General features: G+C 39.4%; 1 protein-coding gene and 1 long non-coding RNA gene across 4 annotated transcripts in view; one reads left to right on the top strand and one right to left on the bottom strand.

Annotated features, from left to right (window-relative positions):
- Positions 1 to 1952: 1952 nt before the first annotated feature.
- Positions 1953 to 16777, bottom strand: part of LOC136676360 (potassium channel subfamily T member 1-like) — a 101025-nt gene continuing 86200 nt past the window's right edge. The window contains exons 24-33 of one of the 3 annotated variants that reach the window (XM_066653308.1): positions 16526 to 16660; positions 15647 to 15758; positions 14857 to 14958; positions 13564 to 13647; positions 11751 to 11879; positions 11530 to 11550; positions 10534 to 10831; positions 9589 to 9651; positions 5445 to 5529; positions 1953 to 4381 (exon numbers count right to left, since the gene is read on the bottom strand). In XM_066653308.1, coding sequence (XP_066509405.1) covers positions 4264 to 4381; positions 5445 to 5529; positions 9589 to 9651; positions 10534 to 10831; positions 11530 to 11550; positions 11751 to 11879; positions 13564 to 13647; positions 14857 to 14958; positions 15647 to 15758; positions 16526 to 16660 — 1147 coding nt within the window. In that variant the 3' untranslated portion in view covers positions 1953 to 4263. The remainder of the gene's footprint in view (positions 4382 to 5444; positions 5530 to 9588; positions 9652 to 10533; positions 10832 to 11529; positions 11551 to 11750; positions 11880 to 13563; positions 13648 to 14856; positions 14959 to 15646; positions 15759 to 16525; positions 16661 to 16777) is intronic. The other 2 variants (XM_066653309.1, XM_066653310.1) reach the window with 2 other exon arrangements.
- Positions 12719 to 15478, top strand: LOC136676361 (uncharacterized). The gene is made up of 3 exons (XR_010796286.1): positions 12719 to 12843; positions 13769 to 13912; positions 14816 to 15478. It is a non-coding gene; the product is annotated as an uncharacterized lncRNA (long non-coding RNA).

The following is a 16777-nucleotide window of genomic DNA, read 5'->3' as shown; positions in this document are numbered from 1 at the left end:
AAAGCTGCGTCTTTACCAGTGATAAGAAGCTGATTCTGAACAAAAGTTGAGTGTGTTGTAGTGCATATTTATTCAACGACATGTACACACAACAGTATATATTTTATCACTTATTTTCTGACATTTTAGGGGAAGCTGAGCTTCCCTTGCAGTCTTGGAGCAATCGCCTCTGATATGTATGTATGTATGAGATCAGAGGTGTCAAGTAACGAAGTATAAATACTTTGTTACCTTACTTAAGTAGAAATTTTGGTTATTTTACTTTACTGGAGTAAGTATTTTTCAGCCGACTTTTTACTTCTACTCCTTACATTTTCACACAAATATCTGTGCTTTCTACTACATTTTACATTTTAAAAATGGCCTCGTTACTCCTATTAAAAAAAAAACATGTCACGTCACACTCCAGCAAGGACATGGCAGACTTATGTAGTCTAGTCTAGAACTCCTTTTGTATGGAAGCAAATCTGTCTCATCAGATTTTGAAATACCAACTTTGAATTTAAGTCAAAGTAAAGTAAAGTTATTATTCAAGGTTAATAAATTCAGATAAAAAAATTCTAACAATATATTTTAAAGTAGCTCAAATTCGACATTATCTGTAACCGCTTATCCAATTTAGGGTCGCGGGGGGTCCAGAGCCTACCTGGAATCATTGGGCGCAAGGCAGGAATACACCCTGGAGGGGGCGCCAGTCCTTCACAGGGCAACACAGACACACACACATTCACGGACACTTTTGAGTCGCCAATCCACCTGCAACGTGTGTTTTTGGATTGTTTGGACTGTGGCAGGAAACCGGAGCACCCGGAGGAAACCCACGCGGACACAGGGAGAACACACCAACTCAGACAGTCACCCGGAGCGGGAATCGAACCCACAACCTCCAGGCCCCATGGAGCTGTGTGACTGCGACACTTCCTGCAGCGCCGCTAGATGGCGAAATACGAACACAACTTCCATACCCTGGAAAAACTACACGTTTAGCTTCCTTCCGTGGATATTATCTCTTTATTTTCAAAGTGTCTCAAAAATAATTTCAGTGCAAAAAAAAAATCAGTGCCACAAATTCAAAGGTGGTAATATTTCAAAATCTGATGAGACAGATTTGCTTCCATACTTGTGGACCTACAACAGCTTTAAGTGGCAATATTCTGGTCTGCTGAACATAATTCCATAGGCAAGTGAAACGTGTAGTCTCACCTTCATTTATGAACTTCAAGCATGACATTTAATACAGCAGAAGTCTTAGATAGTCTGAGCTTTTGGTTTGAGAAATATAATACTAATCTCAATCTGTGCCTGTTACAATCCTTAAAGGCAACTACTCATATTTTCCACTCCATGAAACGCATGTTAATACTCGGATATATGGTCCTTTAATAGATTTGATATTACTAAAACACATTCATTTCAATGGACAAATATGCAGCTGAAACAGGTCGCCTAGGGCATCCCAAAATTTTAATTTCAACATTAACATTTTTATACATTTTAATATAACATTATAGTCATTAGGGCATTTAGAAAATTTATTTTTGGGGAGGTGGGGTAGTGCACTTTAGGCCCCTGTGGCATGGCCTATGATTTTGGCATTTGTTTTCCTTACATTACTTTTATACTTTAAGTAGTTTTTACTTGAGTAAAAAGGTTAAGTTGATACTTCAACTTCTATAGAAGTCTTTTAAACCCCTAGCATCTACACTTCTACCTGAGTAATGAATGTGAATCCTCTTGACACCTTTGTATGAGATTCACTATAACTATGTATAAAATTTTATTTATATATAATGTTATAGTTTTAGTGAATCTTCTTCTAAATTTTAACCCACTGAAGCAAAATCAAAATGTGAAAGTCTTTTCACTTTACCTCTGCTCCAGGTACAACATATTCAAACCTAGTTGCGCAGCTGTTAACAATGAAAAACCACACGTTCTGGCTGCATGCAGCATTTATTGAATCATTCATACATACTGGAAGTACACAGACTTCATATAAGAAATTGTACAAAAATGGATCAGTTCCTCTTTACAATGCACCTTTCTGCACAATAAAACAGGAGCCAGCAAATGTAAACATGGGCCTCTTATAGGTTTGGCAATAATGAGGACATGCATGGTCCGTTTGTCTTCTACCTCTATTGAAATGCTCACATAACTCTACGTAATCTGGCAAAGGTCCACTTTGTTGGAAGTGGTCAGTGGTTTGGCAATGGAACAGAACATGGAACTTTTAAAAAGTTAGTCAGTAGGCTAGATTAACATGCACAATATGCAGATCCTTTACGAATGAGAGCAGAGCTTAAGAAACTGCATCAAATCAACAGTCCACCCAATGATTTTACTTTGACTCAAGGTAGTCAGCATGAGCAAGACAATTGAGGTAACGGTAGACGAGACGAGTTAACCATCCTCTGGTCAGTCGCTGTAGGGAAAGTGTGTAAACAGGGGTTTAAGGATTTCTTCAGCACCACAAAACACTGATGTGATACTGAATGATTACAGGATACAAAAGATAAATGGTCAAGAGCTCTCTTGTTCTTATGATGGCTGATCTATAGTGACATTTCCTCTGTCCATTCTGGATCACTAACTCTTTGTATGATCATTCCTCCTGCCAGCTCTGCTCTGTTCCCTGGATGACCTGAGATGCACAACCAGGTAACTATGACTCAACCGACTGGTGTCCAATCAATGGAGGATCCCCATGGACTTGGCTTTCTGTTCAGGGTGAACTAATGCAGAGGTCAATAGTCTTTGGGGAGAGTTACGACAAGCCTGTAAACTAACATCCTACAACTAGGTGTCTGAAAAATTACATAAATATATATTAGTCATTATTAGACTCCTTCATGAAGTGCTTGTTACAAAAAACGTTTTGCAGTTCTGACATCTGTTATTAAAAATTCCCCTGAAAAGTCACAAAACTATTCAACTAAACTATCTTCCTTTCTGTGTTTCACCTTCCCCACCGCTCTTTAAAATCACATGCAACATGTAGGAAATGGTAGACTGTGGTAAAAAAGGAAAAAGAAAATGCTTATAATGTAATCTTCTCTGACGTGTACACTACTCTCTCCTCTTTATGTAGTTTAGGGTTAAAGGGTCATGCTGTACTAGGCTACCCTGCCAGAACCAGCAGAGCATAGTGCAAAACATCTGACAGATCCTAGACATGTTCTGAACTGGGGGAAAAAAAAAGTTTCAAAACCTTAATACGTGATAAAACCCATCTTGTACCCATCAGGAGGCCGGAGCTAAGTATATTACAAAAAAGGAAGCAAAATCTGGAGTGATTATCTGTAATCTCTGATTTCAGTGCGTGTGTAAGCTCTTTATAAACATTCTGTTTTATCAAACATGACGATGTATGCCGTTTCCTGTTAGCAGCCCTTCTGTAGGATCTCCGTGACAGTACTTTCCGCCCTGTCGTTATGTGCAATCCATCTTCACAAGTCACAAATCGTTGTGTGGTGGAAGGGAAGGTTTTCATACAAACAATAACAACAAAAAAAATCTTTATGAAGGTGATTAGTGGTGTGAGTTAACAATGTGATGATAAAAGATCCCAGCTGGATCGATAATCTAAAATGTGATATATATAATACTAAAAAAGGTAAAAGTTGATACTGATTCTTTTCATAATTTAACACTTGATAATAATTAAAGACGTCTGATTTTCACTGGAGTTTGGGCAGTTCTAAAGGCTTGTGCTTCAAGGACAAAACAATACAACATAACTCTATGAATATTGCAGAACCAGTGAGCATGTAAACAGTTATGTACCTACATGTATGTACAAAATGGATCGATCATTAGTACTGGGACTGTAGAATGTCTTTTTTTGAAATCGTCTTCTGTCCCCCTCATCAGTGCGTATGCCACTCTCTGACTGGCAGGGTTATGATCCCTTTCTGTTTGATACAAAGCCCAGTGAAAGTGCGTTTGGTCCACAACAACTCCACGTTTCAACCCACCTCTTGAATCATTTGAAGTAATAATAAAAATAAAAAAGTCCAGTAACCACATCCCATTCGGCTCTGGCGTGCCTACAGCTTCCAAACAATGGGTCGTAAATGAATATTTATCTTAAATGTCGATGTTGCGAGTGTTGAAGTAGCTGCGGCCCTGTAGCTTCAGAGCGCAGTGTGTTTGGATGGGTGTAATGTGGTGGTGGGTGGGTTGTTTAGCCTGGGGTCAGGAGGCACTCTTCATGCTCCCGGGCTGAAGCAGCCTGCAGGACATACAGCTGAACCCCAGCACTCAGAGATGCGTCTCTCCTCGTGTCTCTGCACCATAGTCCTGCCTCAGCCGGGCACCTGCCTGACCCACGGGGAGGTCTTCAGGCACATGGGCCAAGGGGTCAGAACGGATGATGTACCTGAAAGAGAGAACAGTCATAATGCCCCGTATGTTTCTAAAGGATACGGAGTCTTCCGGGTTTACCCTATAAACAAAGCCTCATGCTCCGGTCTAGTTCCCAGTGTGGCCTTCCACTGGGAATATTAATATTTCCTCTTCTTCAAACACACTACTCTTGGCCAGTTCTGAATTCTGCTGATTAAGTTCAGAACTTGACCTTGTAACCACATTCATATTGGGTTAGTTCTTCAGAGAGACGGCTGTAATATAAACGACTTGCCTCCTCTGTGATAAAATTTGGGTGCTTTCGAAAACCATTTAACTTACTGCTTTTTCCTGCTGAACCTAGATAATGCTGTCCCAGGTGAAGTCAAGAGAACATTTAACACCTCCAACAAGTAACTGCTTCAGTAATTCTTCCATCTTCATATTGTTTCACTTCTGTGGAAATACGTCTTGGGTGTTTCTATGGAAACACGCAGTAATACGCTGCACAGCAGTGCCCAGACTCCAATTTTATCCCATGAGAGGTGAGATCTGCCTGTTAAAATGCAGGGATTTGGATTTGGGCAGGACCAAATACATCAGATAACAGCTGAAATAGAGTAGATAATTCAGCAGAACAGTTCTCGGAGGACACGGGGGGAAACACAGATATGGTTGATTCAGAAGGAAATAAACTTACAGAGGAACAACTGCAAAAGAGAGAATTACCCCAGGAGCCCATGGAAAGTTTTCATTTTAATTATTCAACAAAGTCTACCATCTGAAAAGTCAAATATTTGCAAAGTTGTGCAATTTCTATCTACAATAAAGGAGGCCTCTTGGTTTCAGCATCTTATCCTCGGCAGAGTGGACATTTTCAACATTTTGACAAACCTGCTTTTAATAACCATTTTATCAGTTCATCCTCATCAGGGTCATGGAGCGCACATAAAAATCACTGGGCACAAGGCTTGAATACACACTGGACAGGGTACCAGTCGAGTGCAGTGCATGATCATTACATTAAAACGAGTAATTCAGGACAGATGGTGTGCTAGATTTAGTTATAAACATAATATGTTTCGGCGGAAGCTTACACAATATCATTGAGCTCAAGAATGGTGTCTGGAGGAGGGTTGATGAGCACATAGGACAGTGTGTTCTGATGATCATTCATTTCATCTGCAAAGGAGAGAAAAGAAGCTCTGTTAGTGTTCGAGAGACCAGTAGGCTTGTCAAATATAATAAATAATGAGCACTATAAAAAACGTTTGTATTATTAACACTTTAAAATAAGTACTGTCTTTGTGGTATATATATATTTGAGTAATAAAAAAAAGATTAAAATCCAATAAAAGGCTTAATAAAAGTACGAAGGTTTAGCTTCTCCTGAGAGAGCAGGTCTAGATAGAGACTAAGTCTGAAACTAGACTAATACAGTGTGTATTAATTGTGAATCCCAGTACCAGTTCAATTCATTTATCCATGCTCTGCCTCAAATGTGTTCTTTCATAGGAACTGCTTTCAGTTCAGACAAAACTAAACTGAACATTGACAAATTCAGCATTCACTCTAATTTAAACCAAGCTGTAGCTAAATAAACTTTTTCAAATATGTGTACAACATACACAGCATTAAAGCACTATAACACCAAAAGATCGCTGCTATACTGAATATCAGCACGGCTGGGATTCAGAAACACTGGTGTAAGCACAATCCCACGTGTACTCAACAGTAATAAACTATTATAATAGATTACAATTTTTTAATGTCATTTGGATCCGCCCAAGCAAGTTGTTCCAAAATGACGGACTAGAACACCAACACACACACTAGCTTGCTACTTTGTGTAGGTCTATGTTACAATGTAATTTTACCTGTATAATGATGTAAACACTCACAAAGCCAAAGGTGATGTCTTTACAATGCGCTCTTATGTGATATTACAGGGTGAGCCATTGATATGGATACATCTTAATAAAATGGGAATGGTTGGTGATATTAACTTCCTGTTTGTTGCACATTAGTATATGGGAGGGGGAAAACTTTTCAAGATGGGTGGTGACCATGGTGGCCATTTTGAAGTCGGCCATTTTGGATCCAACTTTTGTTTTTTCAATGGGAAGAGGGTCATGTGACACATCAAACTCATTGGGAATTTCACAAGAAAAACAAGGGTTAACAAAATAAGTTTAAAAACAAGTTTATTAATCTTAATGCTAAAATTGGCTATTCAGTCTATAAACGTCTACATTTGGACATTTACTCTCAAAACCAAGCTATACGTTAAACTGCTTGTAGGGGAACTTTGTCAATGTTCTGTTAAGCTTTGTAAAAACAGTGGCTTCAACAAAACACCTGTGTGCAGAGCCGAGAAAGAACAATGTAATCAAAGGCTAACATGTTTGACTGTGTGGAAAAGCAGAGTGAGGCTGTACTGGATTGACCGACTGGGTTTCTGGGCCAGCGCTGTGTGTTTTACCTGTGTGTGAATGACTGAGCAGTGTGATGCTGGGCAGAGGGGATGGGGGGGCTCAAGCTTGGGGACAAAGTGCCTCTGCTCGCCAAAACCCACCTGTTTGAGCCACTTACAAGGTCAGGCCGGGTGAAAGAGAGAAAAGGGCTGACCGTTACTGACCGCACACGGCTGCATTTACGGACGCCCATGCAGCTGCAAGCGCTTCCCATGCGCCCAAGCATGCAGACGTATCTGCGGCCACCCATCGATCCACACACATCCACCGATCCACTCATCCATCCGCCCTTCATTCACCCATACACCTGCCCTTTGCATCACTGGCATTCCAAAAGACCACCTCACGCATGTTGCCAGGTTGCCATGCCAAGACACGCAGCCTCCAAGTAGACATACATGAAGACTGACAAACAGATAGAGGCATGCTCAGAGCATCTTTCAGACCCACCAAGCCAAAGCTCGACCAATCAGAGTGAAGCAAAATACATTAGTAGTGTGGGATTGAACTGAGCGCAAGAAAAAAAAACAGTACTGAAGTATTTACAGCGAGGGGAAATAAGTCATCAGACACTTCCATTTTTGTTAATTCATGTATATCCAGCACAAACGTACACATCTAATGTCTTCTGATTTAGTACTAAAGGTGATCAATGAAAGTATGTATTCATGAGCATGAATAAAGAATTCAGACGCCACAAAGGACCAGCAGCAGTACTTTGTTTGCAGTTACAGAGAGATCTAGAAGTTATTTTTTGCACCCATATTCTTTGCGATGCTAGTCAGATTTGCTGATCTGAGAAACTGGGAAATTTTATCTTGAGTTGTCAAGTTTTTACAGCGGTGCTTGAAAGTTTATGAACCCATTTGAATTTCCTAGATTTTGACTTAAATTTGACCCAATACCCAATTAGAGTGGGTCATTTTTTTTTATTGGGGAAATAGATATTATCATGATTTTCCCACCCTCATCCCATGGCAATGTCTTTTACAATAATCTTTGTTCATGCTTATGAAAACATTCATTCATTCATTATCTGTAACCCTTATCCAGTTCAGGGTCGCAGTGGGTCCAGAGCCTACCTGGAATCATTGGGCGCAAGGCGGGAATACACCCCGGAGGGAGCGCCAGTCCTTCACAGGGCAACACAGTCACACACATTCGGACACTTTTGAGTCGCCAATCCACCTACCAATGTGTGTTTTTGGACTGTGGGAGGGAAACCGGAGCACCCGGAGGAAACCCACACAGACACAGGGAGAACACACCAACTCCTCACAGTCAGTCACCCGGAGCAGGAATCGAACCCACAACCTCCAGGTCCCTGGAGCTGTGTGACTGCGACACTACCTGCTACGCCACCGTGCCACCCCTAATTTTTAATTAAGTTTTCATGGTTGTTGTAGCTCCTTTTCCTCTGCTCCCATAAATCAACTGATCCACATAGGCAGCTGGGCACAGGATTTACACTAGAAACCTTTTCTAACTCAACCCTCCCATTCCACCTGTTTGGCACCATCCTGCCACCGTCCTGCTTTATATTCATAAATAAAAAAGACATTATCCGTTTAAACAAAAACAGAAACAAAAGTGTCTGAATTCTCATTTCTTCTTGCTGTTTGTTAAAATACTGTGTAACCAGTGTCCCAGCGGTTTCCTTTAAAATTAAATAAAAGCGGACGGAAAAGTATGTGGTTGTGTAAAGTAAAACTAGGCTGCTCCAAACAGAACCACCCTCCACCCCAACACACGCAAAATGCTTTCTACTCCACTCTGTCCAAAATATCCTGGAAACCAAAGCCCTTAGACATGTCATATCATCATCATCATCATCCTCATCATCAGGTGCCTAAAACTGGGCATGTACCTGTTGTACCCTCTGTCATGTATGTACCCTCTTCAGGTAGTACCATACAGAGGAGAAAAACACAACTACATCACTAGTCTTAAGAGGGAAAAGTGGGCAAAAATGGACAGCATCATTATGGACTGTGAGCAGTCACCTGACTGACTTTTATATTCTTTAAAAAAAAGGGCAGAAAAAAACCTGTTCTCATTTGTGTGTGGTAAATAATTAAATATGATATTAAATGATATGATATTTTATTAAATAAAATATGTAGCATGGTGGTTGAGTCCTTTGGGAACCAAAGTTGTCTTTCGTATTGTAAAAGCAAATGTATTTAACTAAGTGTAATAGTACTGAAGAACTGACATACAGCAGCATACTCAAACAAAGTACATTATTTCAAGGAAACTTTTGCTAAAGCTCTTTGAGCTGAGATGGTGCCATAACCACTGAGAGAACCACCGAAAATAACTTTTTAAAAAGTAATGAAACCATATACTGGGCAGTGTTTGTTTTGGTATGCTGTCTGTATGTGAATACATGAAACAAGGTAGGTAAAGACTTCCACCATTTTTCAATATAATGTCTATAACTTACAGTCACACAGAAGACAAAAACCCTTTTACTGTGATCGCACCTCCTCAAGATCGATGTACACCAGTACAATGTGGTTACTATAGCCCCCCATCAGCAGTTTTGTTTTATTAAAACAGACATCTTTGCTCATACATAACATATGTATATGTATTTGACACATATTGAAATATGGTGGAGCATGTCTTTAATTATATACACGTTCATAAAACTGTCTTGTTCAACAATGGAATGCATTTCATTGAACTAAAACCAGCTGTGCTGATTACTGATAATGTAATGGGATTACGTGTCAACAGGCAGTGTGAGGTTTTGTTGTATTACCTTGCAAATATCCTAGATTTACTCGGTTCATCACATCACTCGCGGTTAAATTAGCTACGTCCTCTACAGCACAAGGGGGAAAGAAGCAAAGTAGAAAAAGAAAAGAGAAAAAGCCAGGTGTCAAGCAAGGCGAGGCGAGCAGCAGAGTAGTTATCATGCACAAAAAATCAAATGAAGCCACAAATTCCCTGCTTTAGTGGAATACCTATTTGACTTTCTGACAATAACACATTCTCACATTCTGTATTCCAGCTCATTTGGGCTTTCACTTCACAAAAACACAGCAGGGTGTTATCTTCATTATTTCATCAGTTTGTTTTTTATGAACGTAAAGGGTGAGGTTAATGAAACTAAACAATGCTGAAAATGAAAAGAAAATGAAGCTTAAGGTGATGCGAGGAAGACTGAAGAAGTCAGGGGTCAAACTGAAATTTAGGTGGAAATATAATGTCACACAAGTTTTATTAACACACAGATACTTTGAGAGATGTAAGCGACAATGACATGCATTTTATGAATTGTATTTGGTCATTAAAATGAGGATTCTTTTTTATATTAATGAGATAAAATAGCCCTTGTTTTATAAAATGGAATAATGTATGGAAGAGTATAACGAAGTGAATTAATTAACAAACATATACAAATATTTCTCTCCTATTTTAAAGAACAGGTTGGATACAGAAATTATGCACTTCATTTTGCAGAAATTTCAGACTCAGACCCAGAGTGTTTTAAGGCATTTTGATGAAGAAAATCAACTTTTCATATGATCTGCGGTGTTCAATCTTTGGCAAACAACATGTTCACTCATGAAAGAGGTCAATAAATGTTCATATGACATATGTGAGAATAAAAAAGTGCACAAAACATTAACAGACAGTGTTCAAAACTTTAGGTTTGTATCTTTTTGTTTCTAAGTTGCAGGGTTTTTAAAAGTAAACTCACCGTAACCGATGGTGGGCAGACCCAGGTGCTTCATGCGGTTCTTGACCAGCTCTGAAAGCTCCTGTCTCTCAGAGCGTCTGTAGAGGTTAAGGCGCTGCTGGTTGATGCGCTCTGCTCGGCTGGGAGGCTTTGTGTTTTTGCGGCTCAGACGCCGAGCCCACTGCATGCTCTTTTTCCGCAGGAGCGGATGCTCCGACTGATCACTGCCAGTCGAGTTCCTGTGGGCGGTTTTCTCTTTCCAAGATTCCCTCCGATCCCGTGCCTCTTCGCACTCCTCCACGTTGACGGACACCTGAGACTGTTGCCATGGCAACAGGGATCAACGGTTAATTACTGTGATGCTGAGTGTGGTAGAGAAGCCAAGAAACAACAATGAATTTGATGCATTGGAAATTATAGCTTTATGTTCCCAGACCTGAACTGCAAGTTCTCCATGATAAAGTCTGAATATATTAACTCTTTCAACTGAGGCACTCTCCTTAACTGCTCTTAAGATTTGTAACTACTAGCTATTCATGTGTCAGCTCTAGAGACAGTAGCCTAAGCCTTATATTCAGAGACTCTTAATTTCAATACAGCACATTTCTAGCACTGAATAACATTAACTTTACCCAGCTTTTAATGTAGTGATGCATTGCTCTGATAATCTTTCTAATTAGCCTACTTCATTCTGAATTAGACACTTATTTTTACTTTAACAGGATAATGTGTTGAGTCTCTATCACATTAAAATATGATATAAAAAAGGCAAAAAAAAAAAAAAAAAAACTGTATTTAGCATGCCAATGCTAATGCACTGCAAAGAGCTATATCTATTGTCCTCTCTTTTCTTTTGGATATCTTTTCCTGTTATCCACACATGACCACGTAGGTTACAGTTGTATGAGACTGTTTGCTGCAGCTTTAATGAGAAAAGCACAGGTAGCTTACTAGTACAAGTCAGGAAATGAGGGTGATTTTTTTTTTTTTTTGTGGGTGAAAATGGCATTTTCTTACCTGTCTGTAAATTTCCTTGAACTGAGATGGACAAAATGAATAAAATGAGACAGTAGGAATGATTAGATTTGGAAGGACTACACAAAGCAGCAGGAAAGTAATGAGACAAAAAGCAGTTTGGACAAAGCAGCCTTTAACTACTGAGCTATTTTCAGCCAAGTAATCACAAAAAGCACTGTTAGCATGTTAGCACACAGAGAGAAAAGGGAATACTGTTTTACCTCTGACGATGAGAACATATGGGACTCTGTGCGATAAAGGCCAATTGGGATTTCTGCACTGGATGAACAGAGTTTCTGGAAAAGTCTTCCATAGGTCCGGATCCACAGGTCCTCTTCTGTTACCTTCATCTGTTCAGAGTCACAAAGCTTTATTAGTTTATCGTGCAGGTAACAAAATATTCTTTTAAAGCAATTCTTTTTGGAGTTACTCTTATGTCAATGCTGAAGTCTGACAAATAATCAGATTTATACTTTTCCCAAACACCCCAAATGTAATCAGTTAGCCATGTATAATGAAAACTTAAGTTTTGCAGTGGAGATACAAGGCTAATGTAAGCAACAGGAAACTGAAAAATATAAACAGATTTACACTTATCAAACTTTCTAACATTTTTTCTTTAAGTTGAAAAATCATTAAAAACAACCATGCCTAGTTTCATATATATATATATATATATGGTGACCAGACGTCCTCTTTTACCCGGACTTTTTTAGACTTAAAAAAACGTCCGGGCGGAATTTCAGAAACATCCGGGATGTTGTTTTTCTAGAGCTTACATAGAATTTCGAGAAGTTTCGTTCACAAATTAGTTCCGCCCTCCCCTACTCCGTTTGGTTCGCTTTAGTGAGACGTGTCCTCTTTTTTACCATCTCAGATCTGGTATATACACACACACACACACACACACACACTTATTATAATATAGATTCATAGTTTAAAATATAATAACTTTTATGACTCCTTCTGTTTTTATCCATCTTGGTGAGTTAAATGTCGTAATTAACTAGTTAAAGAATGTATATATTTGTTTTTATATATTTGAGCTTTAAGCAGTTTGTAATGGGCATTGTGCTATTCCAAATGAGACCACTAGAGGTCTCAATGAAACCTTTGTATTTTTTGGTTTGTGGCAAGAAGAAAAATATTGCTGATGATCTTTTGGTAAGCGTAATGTTCTATGCTCAAATGTACTTTGTACCTGTTGAAGGTCTTTGGACTGATTTTGCATCTGGGCCTATGGATGCACTCTCAAAACTGCAGCCTTTATTTCAACCTGTGCTTCATGGGGATGAATCTTTTGACTTCTAATAAGTAAGAGCAATTTAGAACATTGCACAATGCAGAGATTTTAGTTGATTTAATGGGCTCTAGTGTTATCGTTTAGGGCTCTTGCGTTGGTTTTTAATTAGTTAATTAAACACTGAGGGCATGTTTTGGCTTTTTTCAAGATGTTGGTGTTCGCTCTACTAGTAGCTAACTTGTTGCTAATATTGTTAATATAGTCATAGCCCAGTACCCAGAGAAATTAGCATTCCTCAAACTAATGTTCACTTAAAATGGAGTCAGAAACGTAAGAGACATATGATATTTCTGGCTTGGAAATCAATTGCAAGGGTTTCTCATAGTATCAAGCTGAGAATGTTCTTACCCGGGTAGCAATGAATGTTTGGTCCAAATGTGGCACATTGGCAATTCTCTTATAGCCCACATTTGGCCTTGAGTGTCAGTGTAGATTCAGGGTGAGTCTGACTACCTCGACTCGGCCAGAGGTCTACCTTATTTGGGCAGATGTCAGGTTGTGTTGTGGAACAAATCTGGGCCACACACCACATTCTGTAAGCCAAGTCCTGCTCTGCTTGTGACATTTCCTCACATCTGGCACACACATTATTTGCCAGTGCCATAGCTGAGCTTTAAGTGCCAATGGTGAGACAGATTTGGCCCAAATGCATCTACTACCCTGCCCCTGAACATTTTAAATATTCTTCTGCTCCTAATGCAACTTAGGTAGGTGTGTGTGTTCAGACTTACTACGCAGAGGTAGCCCGAGCCTGGGGTTGTGTCTAGGCCTAGAAGAAGTCTTGCAATAGGGATCATGTAGTCTTTCACAAAGGACTAAAAGAAAGGGATGAAGAAAGCAAGGCAGGAAACAAAGCTGAGAAAATGCACATGGAATAATCTAAAGAGCATGTAAATCAACACTTCTTCTCTGTCTGAACCCTCTACCCATGGACAGTAACAAGCTCTGAACCTGAAAGCTGCTGGAAGTACAGGATCTTTGCCAAGGTGCCTTCCATGTTGTGAATAAAGAAATAAAAAGGCATACACATGCTGAATGTGCAGATTCTTAAAAGGGACATTCGCTGATTTCTATATACAGGTATCTGGATAATTACATATTGATTTTATTATATAGAATGGTAATGAAATGCACCTAAAGGAACAAGCTTGAAACTCACTTTTTAACTCGTTCACATTTGTACTCACTGTGAGATTAGAATTTTCCACAAGGTGGCACCATTCAATCACATTTATGGACCATTCAACAAGGAGTTACTACAACACTTCACCCTTTTGTTCTTGATTATTTACTATCCCAAACCACAAGTGAAGCTGCAGAAAACCTTGTGTATATATTGGTGGTTTGGGATAGTAAATAAGCAAGAACAAAAGGGTGAAGTGTTGTAGTAACTCCTTGTTGGATGGTCCATAAATGTGAGTGAAATATATAATATATATATATATATTTTTTTTTCCACCTTAAAACATGGATTTTGAATAATACATTCCATGTCAAAACAGCTCATCTTGTAACTTGTTGGACTATGGTAGTGTTTTCAAAAGCATTTGATGCATAATTCTGTGTGTGAGCCCTGGAGTCCTGTAAAACTTCCTATGACTTTTTTTTTTCCAAATTACAACAACTAAATCTACACCAGGGAGGCACGGTGTTGCAGTCACACAGCTCCAGGGACCTGGAGGTTGTGGGTTCGATTCCTGCTCTGGGTGACTCTGAGGAGTGTGATGTGTTCTCCCTGTGTCTGTGTGGGTTTCCTCCGGGTGCTCTGGTTTCCCCCCCACAGTCCAAAAACACACGTTGGTAGGTGGATTGGCGACTCAAAAGTGTCCGTAGATGTGAGTGAATGTGTGTCTGTGTTGCCCTGTGAAGGACTGCGCCCTCCAGGGTGTATACTTACAGATAATGGATGGATGGAAATCTACACCAGTATCAGTAGCCTTTATCTCACTATATCCATCTGTCTAACCACTGTTTTCTTTATAGAGCAGCACCAGAATGTTTCAACTATGCTACATTGTACACACCTGGTAGAGTAGTGTGTCCAGCATGCTGATACTGAACACCCTGCCAGCAGCGAAGGGGAGGCGGAACATAAAGGCAAGATTGGAGCCCTTATCTCTCTCTATCTGAAAAACAAAATAGACACAAATCTGTATAATTCACACACTCACTCTAAGTAATGCTAGGCAGCTCACCCACTGCTGTGATGTATGTTTAGAAGCAAATTGAACCCACACAGCTCCTGAATCTTAAAAAAATATATACATATTACTCTTCTAATAATCAGGATTTATTTCTTTTATTACCTCAAGCAAACTCTTTGTTGATGGATTTTATGGTCTTTATACTGAACAGATGGAAATCACTCTTCCAGCCTTTGGCTACATCTTTTACAATTTGTCTGTTCTCGTGCTCGTGTACTATAGATACACATAATCAATCTGAATAACCTTGTACATGGCTGTGATATATGTTAAGGAGGAGATTGCACCAACAGTGTATGCAATTCACAAAAATATATTCTGTAGCATACATATATTCTAGCAGCATACATTTCTTTGATTAACTAAAGAAAGTGTTTGTTGATAGAGTGTACAATCAATATCACAATATTTCTTTCTGTGTGTTCCCATGTTATGGCTTTTAAGTTTATTACTATTATAGCATCTTAATAAATATAATGTTAATTTTGAATTTTAACGTCCAACATGGACCTCGAAGAGAAGACCTCAGCCTTGTTGACTATAAATAAATGTAATAAATAATACATGTGGAAAGCGAAGAAAACCTGCATTATTTGTGAAGTTGTTTCACCTTCTCTAGTTTGGAGAGAGCCAGGGAGTAGCAGTCTTTGGCTCTGAACTGCATGAATCTCATATTGGAGGGATGAGTTAATTCTGTGATAATACTGAGACTGGGGAATAGCCTAGAGACAAACACAAAATCATTATGACATTTAAATCCAAAATATCAAAAGCAGTTCATTATTCTGCCATTTTCATTAAACTATGTTTTCATATATCATCACTGTCCGAAGAAAAAAAACATGTCTCAATTTTTGTGGATTATTGGTTTATCTTACCATGACAGCTTCTTTCCGATTGTGTGAAAATTTGAATGATGACTGGACCAATAGTTAATTCATTCATTCATTATCTGTAAGCGTTTATCCAGTTCAGGGTTACGGTGGGTCCAGAGCCTACCTGGAATTATTGGGCACAAGGTGGGAATACACCCTGGAGGGGGCACCAGTCCTTCACAGGGCAACACACACACGCACACACATTCACTCACACACTCACACCTACGGACACTTTTGAGTCGCCAATCCACTTACCAACATGTGTTTTTGGACACACGTTGGTGGGAGGAAACCGGAGCACCTGGAAGAAACCCACGCAGACACAGGGAGAACACACCACACTCCTCACAGACAGTCACCCAGAATTGAACCCACAACCTCCAGGCCCCTGGAGCTGTGTGACTGTGACACCACCTGCTGAACCACCGTGCCGCCCCTGGACCAATAGTAATGCTCCAAAATTTACTGGAATAAAATCTTTTTACAGTAACGTCTATTAAAAAGGTTGAAGTGGTATTTTTTCCTTCTCCTGAATAGTTACAATTTTGGAGATATATGTTTTCTTTGGACTGCGACGATTATATTATATAAGATTGAAGATGGCTGCTTACCTAAACATGGTCTGAACATTGACAATAGTTTTGGCATCTGCCATGTAGTCCTCTTCTGCACTCATAGTGCTCTCCTTATCCACCACCACCAGATTATCAGCGTAGATAATTCCACACTGCAGTAAATTATCCAAACTACAAAAGCAAAAACAACACACAAAGTGAAGCCACCAAACTCAATCTCTCTTTTATTTTCATTATTTCTTTTTGATTTCCTGTTCTCAATAAAAGACAGACACATCTCTCTTACTC

This window comes from Hoplias malabaricus, chromosome X2, assembly GCF_029633855.1.
Source record: "Hoplias malabaricus isolate fHopMal1 chromosome X2, fHopMal1.hap1, whole genome shotgun sequence".
NCBI classification, from domain to species: Eukaryota; Metazoa; Chordata; class Actinopteri; order Characiformes; family Erythrinidae; genus Hoplias; species Hoplias malabaricus.
Note: the sequence above shows the minus strand (reverse complement) of the source record. Positions and strands in the feature narration are given on the sequence as shown.